Source organism: Anoplophora glabripennis, unplaced genomic scaffold (assembly GCF_000390285.2).
Source record: "Anoplophora glabripennis isolate ALB-LARVAE unplaced genomic scaffold, Agla_2.0 scaffold465, whole genome shotgun sequence".
NCBI classification, from domain to species: Eukaryota; Metazoa; Arthropoda; class Insecta; order Coleoptera; family Cerambycidae; genus Anoplophora; species Anoplophora glabripennis.
This window is the reverse complement of record NW_019416751.1, coordinates 350,090-375,712: the sequence shown is the minus strand read 5'-3', so window position 1 is coordinate 375,712 and position 25,623 is coordinate 350,090. Positions and strand designations below refer to the sequence as shown.

The window sequence follows — 25,623 nt, the reverse complement described above, 5'->3', positions numbered from 1 at the left end:
ATTATCATTCACATGACACTCGAAACAAAGAAAATCTAATTATACCTCAACATCGTCTACAATTGACACATAATTACTTTATAATACAAGCAGTGAAGATGTATAATATATTACCAGAAAATCTCAAAATAATTCCTCATAGTAAATTCAAATCAAAGATAAACAAAATCTTAATCGAATTATGTCCATACACCTTGCAGGAATATTATGAATACAATTGGAATAATATTAGCTAACCAAAATGCTCGTGATCAGATATAACATATTAAATTGGTTTTAATGTGTTTGTGTTAGTTTTGATAAGATTTTATAGACTGTTAAATTGTATTTTGAAAGTGGTTTTAATTCTTCACTAGGAAATAACAAGTATATTTGTTCATGACTATTTGTATAATTTAGCTAGTAGTAAAAATTTTATTTGACAATGCTTAAGACTTATACTAATGTACCATGGTCTGTTTAGCAAATAAAGCAATATTATTATTATTATTATTATTACTCGCAGTGCGGAAAACCGCCCTTCCCATATTCTAAAAATTTTACAGCGTGGTAAACTCGTTAAAATGAAACGATCCAGACCGTTTTCATGACTTTTGTAATCAGTTCGAAAAAAGGTCGCCGGCTTGGGGACTATATAGAACCGATTTTGATAAAATTTGGTGTGATGATTCTAAATAACAAGAGCTTTTCTTGAGCCAAGTATGGAGGTCTATACCCAATTTAAAGACCCCAAAACAATTCCCTAAAAAGTAATGTTTTTTAACCCCATTTTTGGCGATTTTTTTCGATTTTTTCAATAATAATCATGATTCATTCGATTTGTAACTAGTCATATTTTGTAAAATTTTATTACAAACATTTTTCTCCTCTTCCATTTTCGCTTAAAATCAACTCTTGAAAAGATACATAATTAAATAGAAAGAAAAATATGACAAGTTTGGAATTTTTTAAATATATTGTGCCGCTAAAAGTTAAGGCCACGTTTTTTTTTATGCGTATAGAAAAATTTTCATTTCTACCCAAACCAAAATAGATACAGCCTAGTCTATTATGTTTTTTATACAGGTATTACCTGATACATATTTGTTTATCCGCGATATTATGACGAAACAATAATTATGGTATAAACATATTTTTAAAATGATGAAACCCAGATTATTGCAATAAATCCGATAAAAACAGTATACTGTTCTGGGTAAATTGTTAATCTCACGTTTGTATATAGAGTGTCACACATTTAATTCATTTGAAAGTTCATAAAAATGTAGCAGATATTTGCTGTCTAAAATCATTTAATAGAGGCCGATATAAAATTCCCCATTATATAGGTATCTTTATATCCAGTGTGATTACGTTGAGTATCTTATCAAATTTGAAGAAACTTATTACGAAAAAGGATCAAATATATCTAATAAATATAATAACTACCTAAATATCGTAGCTGTCTCTGTGAAACTGTGCTGGAAATGCTAAATTATGCGTATTTGTGGAAAGAAATCATCAGGTAATGTCACATTGCCGAAGTTGCCTGCTCCGCAGAGACGTTCTGCAATTGTGCCATTTCCAGTACCACATGATGATGGTAGCAATTCTGAGTTACCCATCAACTCCAAGGAAGAGAGGTAATTTATATTAATTTGTAAGAGAATCTTTAAATAACACTGACGATGACGAGTTAGACATAAATATCCTACACCTAATTAAAAATTCTACACACTATATAGATTTAAATTTTAGTTTATTAGTATTTACTTATACTATAATATAATACTTCTTCTTCAATGATATTCCGAACAATTATGTAAATGCTTACTGCCATGTAGTTACTTTGAAATCAAAAAAATATAACTAAATCATATTAAATTATGATCAAAGAAAACCGCAAATATAACTTCTTTCGCGACAAGTTAAATTTTATATACATGTATGTATTGTCCATATTACATGACGTAATATAAAATTTCTGTGATAGCTCACTTATCTACAACATCTATGTTAGGATTAAATGTTTCATTGTTCTTTATTTTTAAACATTTAATTTGATTACTGTGTAAATAGCAAAAAAATCACGTTACTATAACTCACATGTGGTATCGATTTATCCATTGTACTTAAGAGCTCAAAGGCACACCCACTATTATTAATAACAAAATCAATAAAACGATTAATTTTTTATTAATCAACAAAGTATCAATAGATATATCTCAAATATATTCAGTAAATTGTATCTCCAAACTATTATTTTACATATCATAAGATAATTTTGACATATTTTTGTAGTAGCAAATAGTTGAATTAAAGCAGCCAACATATACCAGTTATATAAAATGACTACCTACAGTAATTTGTCAAATAAGCATTGATAATGATGATAATGGTGAAGATGGTGAGAACAATGATGATAGTGATGTTAAATACACTGCCCTGTTGATAACGAATTTGATTGATCGCGAAAACAGGCTAATCTAAGTAAAATAAGTGCAGTATATTTTCCAGGGATTAAAAATTAATATACCAAAATGTAACGTTACAATATTTTCAAGAAAACATAATTTAATTATTTCTATTGTTGCCGTTAATGTCATTTTCGACAATTTATTGTTCTTTGAAACATTTCGCATGATTTTATAACTAATCTCTACAACCTAAATTGAAACAATACCTTTATGGCGCGATTAAAAATGTTTGTATGGTTATTTATCTTATCGTCAAGAAATATATCAGATATTATGTGTTTCTAAAGATAGACTATCCACTTATGTGTTTCAATTAAGCAAGGTGCTAGTTTTATACAGGTGCTTTTCATACTATCCATTATTCTATACCTTTTGACAAAGGCACCATTAAAAATTTGTTAATTAAGTGCGCCGTGGTGTTGTGAAAGTGTAACCATCATTGACAAGTGTTAGTGAATTTTCTAGGAACAGTCGTTCTTAAGTCCTTATCTTATCTGGTCAATATGTCTAAATAACAACTAGATGTGGAATATTACCGTGGACCTTAATAAGTAAATTAATATATCGCACAAGGAGGAACATATTGTCGGAAGTAAAAAATAAAATAAAAATGTTAAGTTGTATTTTCGGTAAATGTTCTAGTGAGACATACGTAGTAAATAAGATATCCAGAACAGGCAGCCAGTCACAGTATTCAAATCCCAAACCATCAGTTATTGGTACACATATCAAACAAAATGAAAATGAATATCCGGCATTTGAAACGAGAGGTAACAATCAAAATCAGCCAACTAATGTTCAAGAACAAATTACACATTCCCAAATAAAACAAAACGGTCAAATAAACTCAAACAAAACAAATAACGCACAGCTTTCGCAGATAGAAGAGAAAAATCACACGCAGGATTCCCAAGTAACACAAAATGCCCAAACTTCAACAGGTACTGAAAAAGCAAACCACACACATGTGTCTCAAACAACACAGAAGGTACAAACAAGTCCTGAAAAAACAATCCACACACCAATAACACAAAATGTCAAAACAAATAACGCACAACTTTCTCAGACAGAAGAGAAAAAACACACGCAGCGGTCCCAAGTAACACAAAATGCCCAAACTGCAACAGGTACTGAGAAAACAAAACCTGAAAAATCAATCCATGCACAAGTAACACAAAATGTCAAAACTTCGACAGTCATCGAAGAAACAAACAATACACAGGTGTCTCAAACAACACAAAATGTCCATATTCCAGCAGCTGTGGAGGAAACAAATAATACTCAAAATATTGGTTCAACTTCCACAGCTGTTGAAATAATAGGACACACACAAGTGTCTCAACCAACTCAAAATGGTCAAGCTGCAGAAAAAATAAATCACATACAGGTGTCTCAAACTAATAAATCCAACGATGAAAGTAAAGGTAAAGAAACACAAGGCAAGAAATCGCAAGCACCACCACCACCTGGACAGAAAGTTGACGGAAATAAAACCTCTAAGCTAAATATTCAAAATGGATCATCGTCAGCAGAGGGTACGGCTGTAGCAAACGATGACACAGAAACCGATATCAATCAAACTGAGAACCAAAATGAAAAACCGAAATCCAAATCGGAAGACAATATAGACGAAGTTGCGTCGCCCACAAAGAGACGTTCTGGATTAGTACCAACACCTGTGAATTATGATGAGGATGCACAGTCGAAGTTGCCAGTTTATCCAAAAACTCAAGAGTAAGTTTTTTTAAATCAAAATATATGGTCAATATTTTAATATTATACTATTTTAGTAATATGTTGTTGGCAGTAATTTATTAACGCATTTTATTAGACAAACAAAAGATTTTTGCATACCTACAGGTTAAAAACTAGTTTTGTAATTTTTAATTAGAAAAGCACTTTATTAATTCCGTTATTAAATCAAAAACTGGTAAAACATATAAAATAGATTTTATACAACCAAAATATGATATACAAGTAGATAATTCCAACAAAAAGAAGCCGATTGAATAGTTCATTATAAATTTGTTTTTACCTTTTCGAAATCAACTGGTTATTATTTTATCATACGAAAGGCATGAATCAAAAGAAAGGCATAATAAAATTTCATTTTACAAATATACTGATATGAGGTTTGATGGACTTAATAACAACATAACAAACAAAGCATGATAAAAAAACTTTTCTGTAACTTTCTTTTACAGTGCTGTAAATTTATAGTGATAAGAAAAATTTCACACGATGTAAGCGCGCTCTTCTATGACATTTTAAGTAGGTAAATCTGACTAATACTTTTTGCAATTATTGATTACATTTAGGTACATACTAAAAAAAAATGTTAAAGTTGAAGGTCTTCGCTTACAGTCTCTGTAACATGTTACAAATAAAATAAGAAGTGGATCTTATTTGTGGAAGGGCGAAATGGGCGTTGACTATTAGACGCCTTCATTATAGCCATCCTTGTCTATCACATGTATTTCTATGGCTTACTTTATCGCTCTCACGTAACTTCTGATAGACCATCAGTACTTTCCTACACTGTACTTACTAGTATTGGAGAATAGTGTAAGTTTCGCATCGCTGTAAAACCCTAATAAATAAATAAAATTTGAAAAAAGTTTGTAATGGAAATTATTCCTCGAAAACCCCTCTATCAAAATGCTCTGATGTAATTTTTTTGTAAAATCAGGAAAAAGTTGTAACGACCAAAAGAAAATTTGTTCCCAAATTTTTATCTATATTTGTAGAGAATTTAATTTGCAACAAAAAATGTATTTACAAATTTTCTGTGCGACGAACAGTTTGCCCGATATAGTAAGTAGTAGTATAAAAACCATTCGCAGCCCTTTTTACAAGATGGCGGCCGAAGCACAAGGGTTGCGACCCCACAATCATGGATTTAACTTTACACTAACCCCCTCTTGACATCCAAAAAATAAAATTGCGTGCTCTGACTTTTGCACGCTAAGCCCAAAAAAATGTATCATTTCAATGGACTAAAGCTGCTGTCAATTAGTTGACATATAATAACTTTATCAAGATTTCACTAATCTCAGATCTCAGTAGTGCCTGCAGCTGTCAAAGATGAATATTTTAAAAATTAAAGTAGAGATAATTTGATAATTTAGTCATCAACTGCGATTTCTTACATTATATTTTCCCAATCTGAATCGTATCGGAAGATTTTGGGCACATTTTATCTAAATCTTAGATTCGTACCGACTGATATATCCACCAACCAGAGACAAATCTCTGATTGATTTTAGAACTTGTCTATAAAAACAGTTATGTCACATGGATTCATAGAATTTTGCATTACTGCTTTCATTTTAGGAAATAGATAAAACATTTACAGTAACAAAGAAGTTCATATACAACTAAAAGCTGACCCAAAATTGACGCAACAAATAATTTTGATAGAATTTGATTTAGCTCAAAATTGTCAATTTTTTATTGTTTCATAAAGTATTTAGTATGGGGTTATGTATGAAATAGCATATCCGGTAAATGGACTCCATTCTTTTGTCGAAATTTTCCATTACCGTTTTGTTAATACAGGCGCTCAACTTCCTCCTTCAAGAAGTGGTCGTGGGTTTGTTGGTATAAACCTTTGACTTCAAAAAAATTCCAAACAAAAAAGTACAACGATGTTAAATCGGATGATCTGGGCGATCAATTCTGATCATCAAAATGGCAAATTATACCATCCGGAAATGACTCATGCAGTAATTGAACAGTTTCTCGCATTATATGGCATATGGCACCGTCTTGTTGAAACTACATGTCGTCTACGTCTATATCTTGCAATTTAGGCACAAAAAACTGGATTATCATGTCGTCATAGTGAGCTCCATTAACTGTTATTGCCTGTTATTGAGTAGCGTTTTTGAAGAAGATTGGACTCGTGAATTTTCTGAACCCCAAATGCGACAATTTTGTCGATTTAAAAAGCCATCAAGATGAAAATGAGCCTCATCGCTAAAGATGACTTTGTTTGAAAAATCAGTATCCACTTATTGTTCCATAATCCATTTAATCTTTTCGTTCTGTGTGGTCAGTAGGTTTCAATTTTTGTCAGTAGGTTTCAATTTTTGAGTTAATTGAACTTTGTAAACACGAAATGTCTTGACTACGGTGCTGAATTGAAGTTCCTTGGGTCTCAGCAACACTCTCACGAACTGCTTCGATGTTTTGTGTTGAACGACTTGAGTGTTTAAGATTACTATTTGAACCAATCTTTCTGAATTTTTCAATTATTAATCTCTTCCCAGCTGATGAAGTTAAATCACTATTCCGACCATATTTTGTACGAAAATTGCGAATTGTAGCTGCCAAACCTTCATTATTTTAAAACCATTGCTCGACAATGAAAACACGTTGTTCTTTCGTATAGTGATCCATTTTTAATAATCCTGAACCGTCTGCTGTCACGCTGTTTTTCTTACGTTGGGTGCAACACTTTACCGCATAATTGGCGCAAAAATTCAAACCTTGCGTGAATTTTGGGACACCCGATATAAACGCTATTTTAAAGATTTAGAGTTAATTTAGTGTTGGTACAATAATTAGGGATATTAATTTAATAAAAGAATATATGTATATAGGATTATATTTATTGCAGATATAATTTAAAGAAGTTTTACGTGAGTGATAATAGCTTATAATTATTTATCCGCTGATTTCATTGTTATAAATACAATAATTTTATAAAGAGATAAGGATTTAAAGCTATATATTACTTTTACATATATATTTCAAGTTTGTGAAATCCCTATGCCATATAATTGGTTGATCCCAAATAAAATACAAACATGAAGGGAGCAGTTCTAGTACTAAAAATACCTTTTCTAAAACTCAATATTAACAGACAATATCAAAGTTAATTTTTTAAACATCATAACATAATTTTTAAAATTCGCATTTCCATAAATTAATTGTGAAAATCGGGAAGACTTTAGTGCTTATATTTAACCATTTTTAAGGATATTCCAAAACTTGGAACTAGGAAAACGTTTCATAAGTATATTTAAAGATATTAAAAGGTTTGATTTTTTGAAAAATTGCAAACAAAAGAGTTCTGACTTTAAAAGTCACTCAAGAATATAGTTTGTCACCATGATTAGCGTACGAAATTTAAGAATTTCAAAAGAAATCACGAAAAGACAAAATTTCTAATTAAAGAAAAATCATTCAGGTTATGTAACTCTGTTACTATCTAGTTTTTGAAAAGGTGTCATAAATAACTAAATGTTGTTGTTGTTCCTATATATTTCTACAACAATATTATTTAAATCGAATCATTGACAGGAAAAGCTAGAACTACATAGTTGTAAATAATTGAATTTTTATTTTTCGTTATTGTAATGAATAAAACTTATGGCAAACATTTTTATGCAATCATTCTGATACTCTAAGGGCTGTCCTCGTTCCTAGTTGTCTTAAATGTCACTTAAGTCTTTATCTGAGTTATAAGTGCCCTTAGCAGAACATAACAAAAAAAGTTACATTTCATCTTATACAGTATATATTTCTTAGCGGGTGAAATATAACTCTATAATTATTTTTCCATCTAGAAATATTTGAATTATTATCTGTTTTAGCACACAATCGTAAATTTATATAAATATTGAACAGATAAAGGTACTTCATTGTTTCCGTGACGTGATTAGGTAATTCTAAGTAAAACTATACAGAAATCTGATATTGATTACCAGCAATTATGATAATATTATAATCAATGGGTACTTTGTTAAAAATAATTTGCTAACCATAAGTAGCAATCGGGTATTAGTAATACGGTGAATGTGTTCAATACAAGTGTAGTAGATATTTACTTGAAAACAACTTCACAGTTTCCGCTGACGTTATTTATAATTTTTTTCCCAATTAATTATGATTAAACCTATAGATTCTTTAAGTGTATTTTATTTAAGTCGTGGAACTGATAACAGATAAGCATCACAGAAATGAATCACTTATGAAAATATAAATTATGTCTAAAAATATAAGTTTGTAAATGACAAATCCCAAAAAATTAATATCTTCAAAAATACGTGCAGGAATATTCATCATCAATAAATCTTCTATCCTTCCTTATTTTAATATTGTATTTATATCTAGAAAAAGAAAGCCGCAGACCAAAGTTTTTGAAATGTTATAGAATCTTTTTTAAACGTATATTGGTCCCATTGCAATCCTTGACTTTATCTATTGTGCTGGATTAGCAAATAAAATAAAATATTGTGCAAATTTTCCATGCAAATATGAGACATATTTATGTCGTCATAATCAGAAAAAAAATAAAGAATTTTAAATAACGACACATTTATAGAGTGCTTCATTTAAAAAAAGGATACGTTTGGTTTTTATTACCAAAATTTTAAGATCATAAGAATGTTTCTTCAAACTTTTGACCCTAGGTTCCATTTTCTTCCGGGCAAAAAGGCAAAAACGATAAGGAGGATATAATTTTATGTGAATTTCTCTAATTACATATGTAATATAACTTGTCTGGTAAAAATCTAATGTCGATAACAAAAACTGTTAAGTAAAAAATTATTAAAATTTTGTACTTATGCACAATTTCTTGTTGTATATATAGGGTATCTTAAATGCGTAAAAATATTTTAGGAAAATATTTTAAAAAGAGAAGTTCTTATGAACCTACTTGTGTTTTATCCGGCTTACTTTTGTAGACTGTGATTTAACTCGCCTTATCTTGATACGGCTGCACACAGGGTTCTCCTATTTTGTAACATCATCTGACCTTCAAAGAACCTTCAAGCGTGGCCTCTAGGTCCTGGTCAAGGTCATCATCGTATGATCTCATCAAACCATAAAACTCTCAGCCAGAATCCGTCGTCGTAAGTGCTTTTCCGAAATATATCGCAAAATCATATTCAGAACTTTATTTGACCGTAAAATAACCCTTTATGGTCACTTTGACCCATAACATAAAGACATATCTGAACGTAGAATGTTCACTCTATTCCTTTCCGGTGTCAGAAATATATCTAGCATATCTAAAAATGTTGACATTCAAATCACCTCTACGGTTGACCTTTGTGTCAAGATCGCCATCGAAACCCTACAACTTTTGTCTAAAAAGTATTTTCTGAAAGTGCCTCTCTAAGAATATATTGCAATGCATTATTTAAAATGAGACACCGTGTATATGTATAGTTTTCATTGGGAAAGTGCTTTTAGAGAATGCCGGTTAAAACTACGAGTATTAGGATAAAACTGGTCAAATACAATACAATCACTGAATTCCAAAAAAATTATTGACCCAAACATTTTTCGTTGTATTTCTTGACGGTATGTTAAAGTGGTTTTGCACCTTCATACATCTGACACTGGGTTGAGCGACGGTATCAAGGTCCGCGATTTTCGCCTGCGATTTTGGGAGGTTAGTCGTCTGCTCGCTTGCGGGATGATCGGACGTATACCCTTTCGCGCCCGCTGCAACGGACCTTGTGTTATATACGTTGTGACTGTCGTCGTTCTTCCTCCATTGATGACAAGTTGTTCTTCGTCCATTGATGACAAGTTGCTTGATGTTGGGATAATAGTCCACGTCATTAATGCTTGTACTTAAAACGCACTTACACAATTCTAAATTCTATTGTTTTTTGCATTTGTGTGTTTATTAGCACTGTCGAGTTAAATACTCTGGTGTCTTTTTATCACTGTCTTTTGGTTCGACTGGTGTACATATTTTTTGTTAATTGTCAGTGTTGCTAGAAACAACTACTCCGAGGGTTGTATGCCCCTACCGGCATTGAATTATACTCGCAACATCTAGTGCAACAGCTAGGACCGTTCGTCAGTTTAATCAACCAGGCACAGACCGGTTTCGGACTTATTAGTCCTCATCAGTGTGTCATAGGTGCGACAACCGACGAACGATTTAGTTGTTGCACTAGGTGTTGCGAGTATAATTCAATGCCGACATTGTCTTCGCCCTCTTTGGGTTTCGCCTGTAATATAGCAGGTCGCTTCCTACTGTAGCCATTTGAATGGCACAGTTGGTTGTCAGCACGACAGATGGAGCCATTTTCGCTCCCGCGTACAATGGTGTACATATTGTTTATGAGTTCTTTTGAGGGTACCTCATTTAGAAGGTTTAAGAGCTTGTAGTTGAGGCTTGAGATCTATTTACAGCGCAAAAGCAAAAATTTAGAAAGTATTAGTGTACTGGCTAGGTATTCGTCCTGGTTAATAAGCTATAGGGTACTTGGGTTGGCGTTCGAACACAGACTGGGTCCGCTTGTGTTCGGGTTAAATGGAAAAATTTAGCCTCCTTGGAAAATGCCCATCTTAGGATTGTGGCCGTCTCTGAAGGGTTATTGATCTGAAATGTTCGACCCTAAGGCTTTGCTTTGGTCCGGATTTCGTAAAATTTGGAATTATTTTATCTTCCAAAAACTATGGAGAAACTTTCATGCCTTTATATGCTGTCGGCATGGCTTACAATCAGCGATCGATAACATGCTCTGTTCGTCAGCGTCATCTACAACTGATAGTGCTTGGCAACAATCGGGGCTTCGTAGGGGATCTTCGGGAAAATTTCGAAAACTGTGTGAAATTTCGTTTTCCCTCTCGCACCTTCCAATGTGCGCCGTAGACGTCTGAGGTTTCTTGTCCATAGTCTCCTACTTTTGGCGCGGTTTTTTGAAGGTTCATTGAATTATTTTGAGAACATGGGTGAAAATCCTTTCTCTTGTCTTCACAATATCAATAGGAGCAATCGAAATTTCAGAATACTCAGTACAGTTTTTGAAGTCCTTAGTCTTACTAGTTAACAATTACTTACATTACTTACATAATTAGCTCCAGCGCCTTCAAAGATATTTTGCAGTATGTTCTATATGAGTAATAAATTATTTTTTAACGTTTATGTTGTATCCATTAAAACGATACAAAAATATATCGGCTTAAAAATTATAGTACCTATATTTCTTGACCAGATTACCTAGTTTTCGAGATATCCTAACCTAAAAGTGACAAAATCGCGATTTTTTTTACATACATGGAAAGGTAAATTTTTTTGCTGAAAGCATTAACCTTAAAGTGCTAAACTTACTCTTAAAAACGCACTTTCGTTTTTGAGAAATAACATGTTGAAATTTAGTAGTTTGACTTATTTCTCGATTTTTGAATATGTCCATTAAATTTCGCTTAAAATATGACTATTTTATTTTTGGCATTATTACAAATTTCTTGAAATGAAAAAAAAAATCATTCATGTTGCAATTACAATTTTTAGTGATGAGGATCTGATACGAGAGGCTATAGAACGAAATGACTTTCTGAACAAGATTATTTCCGGCAAAAGGCTAGACGATGTCATCAACGCAATGTACAATAAAGAAATATCAGCCAAGGACACCGTTATCAAGCAAGGAGAAAAAGGCTCCCACATGTACATTTCCGCAAAAGGCACATACCAAATTCTGATCAAGAATAAAGTGGTTAATGAGTTCAGCGATGTGAGGGTCTTTGGTGAACTGGCTCTGTTGTACAACGCCAAGAGATTGGCGACGATCAAGGCACTCACCCCGGGCAGGGTGTGGGTGTTGGATCGAAATGTATACCAACAGATTACCGTGGGGTACAACATCAAAAAGCAAGACGAGATCATGCAGTTCTTGATGAACAATGAAAGACTGAAGGTGGTCGGAAAGGAAGCCTTGCAGGAAGTTTCTGGTTTACTCAAATCGGAGTTTTTTAAGGCTGGGACTCAAATAGTGAGGCAAGGAGACAAAGGTAATTACAATCTTTAGTAGTTATTACACTTATACCGATTTACTCATTTGCTAGTCGTTACGGATTTCGCTCCAGATTCTTCAGATTTTTCCAATTCAGCGATTTTTAAGACATAGTCCCTGAATTGAACTCCTAAAAATTAATTATCTCAATTTATTGGTCACTGGATTGTGATTTCATGGAGGTTGACCAGCTTATTAGTTCATCATTTCCCCTTTTAAAGAATAGACAGACATTGAAATACATACTCTCCTCAAAGATTCCTTGAAATTAAATCTGGATGATGTGATGATGAACTGATTAAGGTTTTACGAAATCCTTCCCTACACGACCCTAAGCTTTTACTAGTAAATCTAGATATAAATGTGTTTTATGTAAGATATGGGCTACTAAAAACGAAATATTTATACCAAATACCTATTTTTTTAGTGTTTTAGAATTTATAAATTCAGAAGAAATAATTCGAGGATATAGTACTCATATACATTCTTGTTTTTGCTAGGAAGCAATGAGTTTGAATACCACATTTATCAAAAACAAATATACACTTTATTCACCTTTTTCTTTAATGGCGTGTCAAAAAAATAAATCACTCTGAAGGGGAAAACGCAGTACTTTGACACTACATGTAAACAGTCAGTACATAACAATTATTACAATGCAATTGATTAAAATTTCAAAGGCATTATTGGTTATTTTCAACGATCAATAAGAGACTAATAATATAAATAACGTCAAACAAAAGGTAGACCAGGAAATATAGGGGTATGCATGCATAATTCTTCGCATTCGGACAGACTGATTTTTTGTGAGCAAATAGTAAAAATAGTGTAAAATAATATGTACCGTATCCGCACTCTGAAAAAGTTGATCAAACATTAGAAATTTGCGTTTTTCGACTGTAACTTTTTTTCTGACGGTTCTATAGAGAAATGGTCGTCAAAAAATATCAATCCGATCAAAAGTTACTTGCAAAAAACCTCCAATTATGCTATTTTAAATAAACAATAATAAACAGCGATGTTGATTGATATTTTTTGACACTCGACATCGTTGTTTTTTAGATCTTTTAAAGACGAACAAAAAAGTATTTTATTACCATTTCTCTGTAGAACCGTCAGAAAAAAAAAAGTTACAGTGGAAAAACGCGAATTTCTAATGTTTGATCAACTTTTAAACAATGCGACCGCCTTAATAACGCCATTAACAAATTATTTAAATGAAGAATATTTGTTTCCGAAAATTAGAAATATTTATTTCGGTTACTAAGTTTTTTAATAAATACCTTACAGATAACACGGAAACAGAAATTTTTATAAAAATACTGAGCATCGCTGATCTTAATTTCTAACTAGCAACTATTAGAAAAGTTTAGAAGAAAAAACACACTCTTTTCCAATTTGTAAAAGGATATTTGTTCGGTAGTGTAAAGTACATAGGTGATATTAACTTTCCAAGATGTACCAGCGATATTGTTGCAATCTTTCCGAGCTCGTCAAAACAAAAAAAAAGTATCAACGATTTTTCCTAAAAAGATTGCCAAGGGCTTCAACGTAAAACACATTTTGTTGCGATCAGTAATCAATTGATTAAGTAGGTACTACTGGATTCCAATAGTTAAGCAATTGATTACAAACTGTGTGCCATTTTTATATTTAAAGCATCGTAGAAGCTTTATTGGAGATATAGGTAGATTTAAAAAGTACCTACATGCTTTTGTTAAAATCTCCACTAACTTTCATATAGCACAAGTCAAAAAAATAAATGTTCACTTATTAACGTTGAATATTACTGTTAGACGAAGGATTATGGGAAATGTATTTTAAGCAATTTTTTTTTTATTTTAGACTTATTATTATTTCATCTAACTAATAGACAGATTTTAAAAAACCTAAAAGCGTAAGTGGTGAATGAGGATTTTTCATATTAGTGTAATTTGATCCAAATTCGCATCGAAAATTTTCGTTATAATCAAATAAATCTGCATTCTACTCAATCTGAAATTAGCCTGAGTTGACAATTTTTTAAAAACTTCCCTGGAACAAAATTATAAATGGAAGTTAAATTTTCGTTAGAACTCACTAAGTTATTGCCAGTACTAAATATTATATTTATTTGCAATACATATTTTTAGTTTTTCAGTTGTTATACTTATAAAACTTGATTGGTTTACATAAACAAAAATTAGTAAAAGAGGAAAAACATTACAAATCAGATCACAGAACTTTTAAAAATCGCTTAGGGAGATAATATAGATTAGAGACTATTCGCAAAGAAAATGTATAACTAATAAAGTACATAATGCTTTATCTAAAATAAAGGTTGTTTGTGAAACTATATACCATTGCATATTATCATTTTATCGCTGATTAAATACCGATATGAAATGTTGTAGCTGTAGATTCCCTTTATAATTTCGAATAGAAAGAATATATAATATATTGCGCAAAAGAATACAAAAACATTTCAAAACGCTTCTGTCCCCATGTTTTTTATTATATTTTGATATATTAATCGTTTATTTTTAGAAAATCATACCAACAAGAGAAGTCGTTATTTTTACAGAGTTCAGCAAAATGTATAGATCATTTTATTTCATTAATTTAAATCGAATCAACTATTTACGATTTCTTAAATAAAAATATAAAGAAATATCAAAACGTAGCACTGTGTTTTTGTGTTGAGAAATAATATTAAATTAAATTCAACTAGTTACTGATATATATATATATATATATTTAATTACAAAGCCACACAAAAAATATCGACTTTCGGGCCCAGAGGTCATACTATGTTTATTACACATTTTTTGGGTCGCTGAATTCGGGGCCCATTTAGCCCCATCACCTCAGGATTTTTCATATCCTCGAAAAACCGATATTTTGAACAATTAAACCATATAACCTTAAGACTCAAGCTTCCAACGCTTTAACCCAATGATATCCCAACCTAATAAGCCCATGAACTCAAACCCCAATAACCCTATAACCCCATAACCCCATAACCCCATAACCAAGGGAATAAATAATAGGGAATTTGTATTATTGCAAAGCATCACATAGCTGAGGACTTCTGGAAAACCCAAGTACGTACTAAACCAAAAAAAAAATCCCATAACTCTATAACCCCATACTTTCCAATGCACAAGAAAATTAGTGTATATCGGTAGGTATCACTGTTTTTTATTGTTTGACCATAAATTAAAATAGTTTACAATTTACAAATATTTTGTGACATGTACCATAATTTTTTAATAAATTAGTCCCCTAAATGGTGCAACCTATTGAAATAATCAATACTTTTTAATCAAACAGTGAAAAGATACACATACAATAAAGTTCAAGCAAATTGCAAATTCGATTTAAAATTTCTTCCTTTTATCTCAAACAGTTTTTTAAATATCCGAAAAAGAGTATTTTCAGAAGCTTTTACGATGATGTAGAATATTTTTCCCTTATTTTTCGTCGTAGGATGCGCAGGTAAAATATTGTTGTGTAGCATGTAAGAGTAATTTTGAAAATAAGGATTTTTCATATGGACATATTTAGTGTTAATATTCAAATTATATTTTGTCTATTCTTATATTGTTTATGGATTACCATAATTTGTGGTAATATCAAACCCGCGAAACAACTAGTTACTAATGTACTTAATTTAATAAAATAGTGGTACCAGATTTTACGATTTTAAATAAAAATGTTTCATTGTCAAAGTTTAAGAGCAAATACGATTTTTTTTTTATTTGTATTGCAAACACGAAACAATTTTGGTGGAATATGTTTATATCATTTTCACAAAATATCTCATTTCAGGTAACAAATTTTATATAATCAGTGCTGGAACGGTAACAATAACGAAAGATGGAGAGGGAGTAGTTGGGGTGTACAAGAAAGGAGACTGCTTCGGAGAACTGGCTCTGTTGAAGGAGGATTGCAGGCAAGCCACTGTTACTGCGGACGCCCCAGGAGTCGAATGTCTGACCTTGACAAGAAAGCAGTTCGTGGATCACTTCGGCGATATAAAGGAATGGGAATACATCAACGTTCGACCACAAGACTCCTTTAAGGATGGTGTAACGGAACATGAAGACATAGATCTAAGAGATCTTAAGATAATAAAAACACTTGGCGTAGGAGGCTTTGGAAGGGTGGAGTTGGTGCAACATAAGAAGAAGAGCGACTTGGTATTTGCTCTAAAGTACCTAAAGAAGATTGATATCGTTATGCAGCACCAGCAGGAGCACGTGTACAACGAAAAGAATATTCAGATGGCTTGCAAGTCGCCATTTATTGTGAGACTGTACAGGACCTACAAGGATAATAAATATATCTACCTATTGATGGAATCATGTCTAGGTGAGTAAAAAGGATTATTTTTAGTAATGCTGAACAAATCCAAGTTATTACGCGGTTACAGAGAAAGAATCAAATAACTTAAATTGAAAAAGTTCTGCACTACCACTATCCATTTAAAAATATCAACCTTTTTTTGATTTTAGAAAGGTAGAAATTTGTTTTAAATTTCACCACGAAACGTTTGTGTTCATTTCTCCATAGGATTTTTTTATTTTACCATTCAGTTCAAATTCTAAGTTCAACACTAAAACACCTTTTATTAAAATACAAGCTAAAAGCATCGTTCAAGGGCGCTTATTCTTGTTCTACTTTTTTGTAATTTAAGAAGCTGTGTACCTCTTGCGTAGAGATGTACTGAAAAATCAAGCATAAGTAAATATTTTGTTCGTGATGCCGCTTACTTGTGTTTATGAGTCTTGGTGTAGCATCTTCATTTTTTTTTATTCAATCATTCAGAAACGAACAGAATTTTTTTTCAACCATTTCTTCCTCAAAATGATTGTGGGGATATTCCTCACATTGACTTTTTGTTGGAGTTAGATAAATTCGCCCCCTCCCCCCAAATGGTCAGAATTTTTTTTTAATACAAATAAAGCAACAAATAACCAACCATGAAAATAAAACCCAGGAGCTCCATACCCCACAATATTATAAAGCCGTCTACAATTTGCTCTTTGAAGCGACTAAATCAAAGATTAAATAGAATAAATTAATAAAGATTCAAATTTTTAAAAACATCTCACAATCAGTTTTCTTGACTGCATAACTTTTTTTACTGTACAAACGCACCCTTCAAAGTCCATTTCTGGATACGTCCCTGTTTGTACATGCATGACTGTAAAAATAGACAGATAGTATACGATTGAAGCTGAAAATCAGCTGTAACCTCCGAATTCTTTGAAACTGCATGGATTTGCATGAAAATTTAGAATAAGGCTCATCTTAGGCTCAAGTTCAAAAGTGACATAAGCCCGATTGACGCTTTTTGTTTTTTAGGGGTAAAAACTACCCCTAAGTGAAAAAAATTGAAAAAATTAAGTTTTAAGCATTTTATTGATAAAAATCTTGTTCAAGCACAAAGATTAAATAATGTTCCATGTTCTCGAACATGTTTTATGATATATTTGATCTTTTCGACCCTTTATTTAACCCTTAAAAACTACCCCTATGCAAAAAATAATGATAAAAAATTACTTTTTAAAGATTTGGAATGATTAAATCGTGCAATTATTTAAAATAAAAGTTACCTTATAGCTAATAAAAGAATTTTTCCCTTTCAACCCCTAAAAACCACCCCTGTATTGACAAAAATGATAAAAAATTACTTTTTAAAAGCTTGGAATGCTTTAACGGTGCAATTATTTAAAATAAAAATTCCCTCATTGCTTATGAAAGAATTTGTATCTCATAACACTTTTCAACCCTTATAAATCACCCCTGTGCTAAAAAAATGATAAAAAATTACGTTTTAAATCTTGGAATGCTATAATTGTGCAATAATTTAAAATAAAAATTCCCTTATATTGTTTATGAAAGAATATTTTACTTTTGCCATTTTCAACTCTTATAAACTACCCTTTTACCAATATTAATGTAAAATATTTTTATTATAATCGATTTTTAAATATAATCAATCATAAAAAAAATTGCTACGCTGCATATAAATAATCACACTAAATTTTTTTACTTATTTTATTTGTATAATATAATATATAATATATAAAAATGAGAAAGCCTATTTTGCTCCGAAAAAATGTCATTGGTTTTTTTACCATAACTCGGTTAATTTTGAAGCTATAGTATCCTACAAAAAAGCATTTTAAAGATAATTTCAAGAGCTGTAAGATCGTTTGCATATAAAACCTTTTAAGTCTTTCGTTTTTTAAAGGGAAAGGATCGAATGGCTCGAGACAGGTCGTTTTTTCACTAAAATGGATACTTCAAGCGGCTTTATTTTTTATGCTATAGGAATAAAAAAAGCTACATTTTTGTTGTCTATCATTTTTTACGTATCTTTTAGTTTCAGAGTTTTTACCTATATAAATAAGGCAATTTTTTTTTAATAATGAAAAATACGTTTTCAAAAAATACGCATTCTAAACCGGTCTAACTTCAAGATCGTATGAAAAACACTAAAACAAAACTAATTGTAAAGGGTCTACAATTAATTTTAATTCTGATGGAAATGGTACAACGTGGACTGCTCATTTTTCCTTAAAAAAATATGAGCAACCCATCTGTTTTTGACGATAACTCCTTCAATTTTGCTCTAATTAACTTTTATAAGTGCTCATTTTGAAGATCTTTTTGAGTACTACAAAAAACTCCTTGAGCGTTATACACATAAAATTAATCCTTTTTCCGTTATTTGACGTTGAATGCATCGATTCGAGTATTCCCTCCAAAACAAGTCCCCTTCCAGTAACCATAGTTCGTTTTGTATAGGACGTACAACATTTTTAAAAAACGATTTTCTTTGCTTATTTATAAGCTACATTTTTGTTCATTACACTTTTTTAATAAAATGCGTAGTTTTTTAGTTATTCGCGAAAAATACGTTGAAAAAGTGTTTTTTTTTTTCACTCAAAATTCCAAGTTTTCAATCGTGAATAACTAAAAAACTATTGATTTTTCGAAAAAATTCTTCGAATATTTTTTTCTTAAAATTTGATTCTCTAACGATTTGCAGCGAAAAAAATTCCACCCCCGAGAAGGGGTGTCAACCTCCAACAGGGTGGAAGCGTCAATCGGCGCTATGTCACTAATGTTCATTGACCTTTTCTCTATCTGCCAAATTTCAAGTCGATCGGTTCAGTTTCAATGAATTCGGAGGTGAAAAGCTTCAATGACTGTACTAAGATACCAACCTAACCTAATTAAAAAGAAACGTCACTATAATTCTAGTAATGAAAAGAGATGAATGATTTTTCGAAATGTTAACTATAACTGTAGATCCTGGTGTGAGAAGGGAATGAGCTTCAATATGTATATATGTAACTTGTTTAGGAGAGGAAAAATAAATTTGTTGTTATATCACTTGGCTAAGTATAACCATTGTATAAATAAATATGGTAATATAATCCCCATATAAATTTTGTTAACCAGTAAAATGATACGAAAGATAGTGTGGACATCTATCGGCTGTCTCCTTATTAATATTTCTGAAATTTGTGCTAAATAACNAAATTAATCCTTTTTCCGTTATTTGACGTTGAATGCATCGATTCGAGTATTCCCTCCAAAACAAGTCCCCTTCCAGTAACCATAGTTCGTTTTGTATAGGACGTACAACATTTTTAAAAAACGATTTTCTTTGCTTATTTATAAGCTACATTTTTGTTCATTACACTTTTTTAATAAAATGCGTAGTTTTTTAGTTATTCGCGAAAAATACGTTGAAAAATGTTTTTTTTCCACTCAAAATTCCAAGTTTACAATCGTGAATAACTAAAAAACTATTGATTTTTCGAAAAAATTCTTCGAATATTTTTTGCTCAAAATTTGATTCTCTAACGATTTGCAGCGAAAAAATTCCACCCCCGAGAAGGGTTGTCAACCTCCAACAGGGTGGAAGCGTCAATCGGCGCTATCTCACTAATGTTCATTGACCATTTCTCTATCAGCCAAATTTCAAGTCGATCGGTTCAGTTTCAAAGAATTCGGAGGTGAAAAGCTCCAATGACTGTACTAAGATGCCAACCTAACCTAATTAAAAAGAAACGTCACTATAATTCTAGTAATGAAAAAAGGATGAATGATTTTTCGAAATATAACTAAACTATAACTGTAGATCCTAGTGTGAGAAGGGAATGAGCTTCAATATGTATATATGTAACTTGTTTAGGAGAGGAAAAATAAATTTGTTGTTATATCACTTGGCTAAGTATAACTAACATTCGCATATAATTTAAAGTGACAATAATGATATGGTCAAAAAAAATCATTTATTATTTTTTATAGTCTATTATATGGCCATATCCAAATATTTGTGATAACGTATACATAATACCTGTATGAAGTAAATTAAAATTTTTCAAGAAATATAAATTATATAACTAATATATTTACTTAAAATTAAAAAACAAAATACTTTGCGCTGTACCTACAAAAAGGAATAAAAAATGGTATCAACTTTACCTGTCAGTTGCTTATCTATCTTTTAATTTGGGATTAACTAAAAATCACCTCAATTGTCTGGTCACTATTTTCACATACACAAGAATATTAATAATCTTAACATTTGCAGGTGGAGATCTTTGGAGCTTGCTTCAAAAGCAGAAACTGCGACGGTTCGATGAGAAAGAAGCGAGGTTCATAGCTGCTTGTGTATTAGAATCTTTTGATTACCTTCATTCTAGAGGAATAATATACAGAGACCTTAAACCGGAAAACTTACTGATTGCCGCGAATGGTTACATAAAACTGACAGACTTTGGTTTTGCAAAGAAAATTAGTTCCAGAGGAAAGACATTCACTTTTGCTGGAACGCCGGAGTACGTCGCCCCAGAAATAGTATTAAATAGGGGCCACGACAGATCGGTAGACTACTGGGCCTTTGGAGCGTTTATTTTTGAGCTGTTAACTGGGCGGACACCCTTCAGAACTGACGATAGCAGCCACATGAAGACTTACAACAAAATATTGAGTGGCATCGACAACGTGCCGTTTCCAAGTTATGTTAACTTGAAGGCCAGGCATATAGTGGAGAAGTTGTGTCGTCCTGTTCCTTCAGAAAGGTTGGGGATGCAAAAACCAGGGATAAAGTCTATCAAGGATCATAAGTGGTTCCTGGGCTTCGATTGGCTGAAGTTTGCGAAATGTGAAATGCCTTCTCCGTTCAAACCCAAATTGAAAAGCCCGATTGACACACAATATTTCGACCCATTCAAGAAGGATAATGACATCCCTCCAGATGAACTATCTGGATGGGATACCCAGTTTTAATTTTTGTTACTACTATCATAGGATTATATTATTTATTTTTTTAAAACAAGAATATAGCCATGGCGATTACCCTTCAAGTGAATAGAATAATTCTGAATGACCTAAAAATCAGAAAAAAAAATCACAGAAATTAGCTAATAATTGTCAATAAGCTAATACATGTAAATAAAGGTTGAAAACTAAAAAATTAAATATTTGTAAATGAATTACATGCAAGGTTTGTCATAAATGCATCTCATTACTGGTTGATCTCTGAGAGATAGATTGTACCTTGTGAACTCCAATGGGGAATGGGATATACAACGGGTGGGGGATAGAAAGAGCCTGTACTTTTTTTTTCTTCGTAAAACGTGAAGTTTATTTTAATTGATTTTGGTTAAAGCCTAATACAATTTTAATTCTAGAGTAAAGCCTTACACTTTTTTGGGTTTATATATGCCACTATTTACCTCTATACAGGGCGTCCCAAATGTTAACCACGTATTTACTTTATCAAAAGCAATTAGGTAAGTTACCTAATCATCTTTTTCCAAAACTCACATAGTTGTCCGGTATTTATTAAAATGTCAATAAAGAGCTGTCTATGAATTAAAAAAAATGTTTAATACGAATGTTTTGTGGAATGATTTACTATCTCATATTTTTACTAGCCTAAATATTAAATATATACATGCACTAATTTGTTTCCATGTTCATGCTTTTTGTTTATTATTAACTCAACTAAGCTTCTCGAGATATGATTAGGGATTGGGTAGAAAAAATTTAAAATTTAAAAATATTGCTATAACCTAAAAAACCAAAAAGATTTTGAAAAACATTATTAGGCAAATGTTTATTGCTTTTGATGAATTAAATGCGTGGTCAAAGTTTTGCACTTACATTTAGGACACCCTATTTATTCACAGATTTTAGTACATAATGTCAATAAATTTCCGAGACAGTACGCCTACCTAAAAAATCATTGGTAAAGCATGCATGAACAAAAAATTGATTAAAAAATTACTTAGAATGATATTAAGGATATAAAAAATGACCATGTTAAGCTTTGTGATATATCTATACTGTTTTTATTTTATATTACTACCAATTTGAAATTACCTATACCTTCACATTAACAAAAGTTTCCTGCCATAATTTTTTAACTAGTTAGTATTATACATATGTGTATAAGTTTAAAACATTTTTTAGAAGTTTACTCAAAATAAAATCACTATAACCCCACGTGTAAATCTTTGTATGTATAATATTATTTTTAATATTTCAATTCACCAATTATTGATGTTTGCATAAAAATGATGTATAGCGTTTTGTCACTGACTATTATTCTACAGTGAAAGTTAATACGAATTTCTCTAATAAGTCATTATATAAATTTTTATTTCATATTAAAAATTGTTATTCGGAATATACGGCATTGTTATTAACCATGTGATACACAAAATCATTATACAGGGTGATTCCAAAATATGTAGCCAACCTTATAGGTAAGAAACTAGAGGTCAAAATTGGCCGTTTGAACTAATTTACCTTGAAACAAAAAAAAAGGAAAAATACAAATTTCTCCTAAACATCTGAAGATATTTTTTACAAATTTGGCACACGACCAATGCTAATAAATAGCGACATTTTGAAGTGAATATCAATAAAATGCATTGACGGCATGGGGTCATGTAGTCGCTCTTTGTTTCACCATGTATTTTTTATACTCTATATTTTAATGGCTTATGCACTGTGCAGAATCATTTGATAGATAATTTAATTTTAAAAGATTATTTTCCCTTGAAATTTTTTGATACGACTAATATTCAACGAGATAATTCGATACGAGTGTGAATACAGCAACGGTTTTCCAGCAACGGTTTTTCAGATTATGATTTTCGTTCATGTGGCAAAGCCTGTTAAAATTTTCAATGTTTATAGATTCAAGTGACTCGAAAATCGGATTAATATACGGTGTATATATTTCCAGTTCTCATACCTAAGGTGGTTATATATTATTTCATTATGTCTGTTAAATTTTCCTACGTGGATAGCTTAAAATATCCCCTTCTATAAAGTCCTGTATGTTTTTACAAATGCCCGGGCCGTATTTAGGGTGGCAGCACTGGCAGCCCCCTTACGTATAAAAATGCTTATAAAAATTATTTGTTGATGTCTGTTAAATTTGTATACGTGAATCCCTTAAATTATCTCTTCCAACAAAGTCCTGTATGTTTTTATATATACCCGGGCCGTGTTGGGTGGCAGTCAACCTTATGTATAAAAAATGCTTATAAAAATCACGTATAAAAATTTAACAGACATCAACAAATAATTTTTATAAGCATTTTTTAGACATAAGGTTGGCTGCCACCCTTAACACGGCCCGGGTATGTACAAAAACATACAGGACTTTGTTGGAAGGGATAATTTAAGGGATTCACGTATAAAAATTTAACAGACATCAACAAATAATTTTTATAAGCATTTTTTAGACCCTTAATACGGCCCGGGCATTTATAAAAACATACAGGACTTTGTAGAAGGGGATAATTTAAGCTATTCACGTAGAGAAATTTAACAGATCATGAAATAATATATAAATTTAAGATATTCACGTAAGGGCGGCATCCACCCTTAGGTATGAGAACTGGAAATATATACACCGTATATTAATCCGATTTTCGAGTCACTTAAATGTTGAAAATTTTAACAGGCCTTACCACATGAACGAAAATCATAGTCTGAAAAACCGTGTATTCACACCCGTCAATTCGATTGCATGACTATTTTAAAGTAAAAAAAAAATAATGGCAAATAAGGTACTATTAAATACATTAATGCTTGCTATTAGTAATTAATTAAATTAATAATATTAAATGGCAATTTCAACAAAATTTATTACTAAAAGAAATACTAATTACTTAAATATTATTCTCAAAATCCTCCTTCCTGAAGGCAAGTACGAAGTCTTCGTCTAAAATTGTAGTTCACTCGATTCAAAATTTCAATGTTATTGCGAAGTTCATTTCTGCATTTTGTAGACGAACCTCGAGGTTTTCCAATTATGTACTGGTTCAGAATAAACTAGGCCTTTAAGGTGACTCCAAAGGTAAAAATCACACAGATTAAGATCAGGAGAACGCGGTGGCCAAGCAATTGGTACATTTTGGCATAACCTATTATTTTTCTGTGCAACCACTGGCGTACAGTCGAACAGTCAAAAAGTAGTATGCTGGGGCACCATTGTGCATGAACCATATATTTTGCCTTGCCTGCAGTGGAACTTCATCAAGACGGTCGTTTATATTGTTTTCTAAAGAATTGATATAGTTTTCTCCTCCTAGGCGACGCGGCATCCATACATTCAGACTGAATGTGTGCTGCTGGTGCAACTCGCACGTATCGTGACGTGAGGATTTTCACTCCAGAAATGCGTAATGCGTATTTTGGGTATTAAAAGTACCACGTCTTGTAAAAGTTGCTTTGTCAGTAAATATTAAATAATACAAAATTAGAGAAATTAAGATTTCTGTTTAACATTTGCAACATTCTTCTGCAAAAAGTAACTCTTCTAGGAACGTCTTCAGGCAACAACTCTTGTAGGTACTTTTTGAATATGATACTACTTTCACTGTTGCTCTCGTAACACTCGCCACACTATTAAATACAATATTTAAAATCGTTTCTTCAGTACCATTTGCTCGAACATATCGAGCTCGACCAGCATCTGGATTTAAATGAATTATTTTCCCGTAATCGACGTTCAATATTCCTAAAAGTTTGTCTGTGTGGCACACGACGAATTGGAAATTTGTTCACGCGCCGATCAGCAGCCCTCGAATTACTGTGACATTCGTTTAAACTGAACAACATATTAGTCTGTAAAATTAGCCATTTTTTAAATAAATTAAATTAAAACTTTTAAACAATAATGTTATTTTAAGTGAACTAACAAACTTAATTATCAACGCTACTTTCAATATGACATTTCAATATAATGCAGAAGAAAAAAACTTTTTAAAATTACTTATATTATCTTTCCAATGATGCTGCTGTACACAAACCATCAAAATATGGAGTTTAAAAAAATTCAAAGTAAAACCAAGAGCGACTATCCC

The 25,623-nt window shown here is 31.6% G+C and overlaps 1 protein-coding gene across 3 annotated transcripts; it reads left to right on the top strand.

Moving 5' to 3' along the window:
* Positions 1-1,410: 1,410 nt before the first annotated feature.
* On the top strand, positions 1,411-21,945 carry LOC108909709 (cGMP-dependent protein kinase, isozyme 1). Of its 3 annotated transcripts, XM_018714116.2 has the most exons (5): positions 2,778-3,226; positions 3,764-4,190; positions 11,725-12,224; positions 16,037-16,579; positions 20,826-21,945. In XM_018714116.2, exons 1-5 carry the CDS (start codon positions 3,067-3,069, stop codon positions 21,521-21,523), a joined length of 2,328 nt encoding a protein of 775 aa, XP_018569632.1. In that variant the 5' UTR covers positions 2,778-3,066; the 3' UTR covers positions 21,524-21,945. The 3 variants fall into 3 exon arrangements, with proteins under 3 accessions (XP_018569633.1, XP_018569632.1, XP_018569631.1); XM_018714117.2 differs by lacking the exons at positions 2,778-3,226; positions 3,764-4,190 and adding an exon at positions 1,411-1,622; XM_018714115.2 differs by having other exon boundaries at positions 2,778-4,190.
* Positions 21,946-25,623: the final 3,678 nt, after the last annotated feature.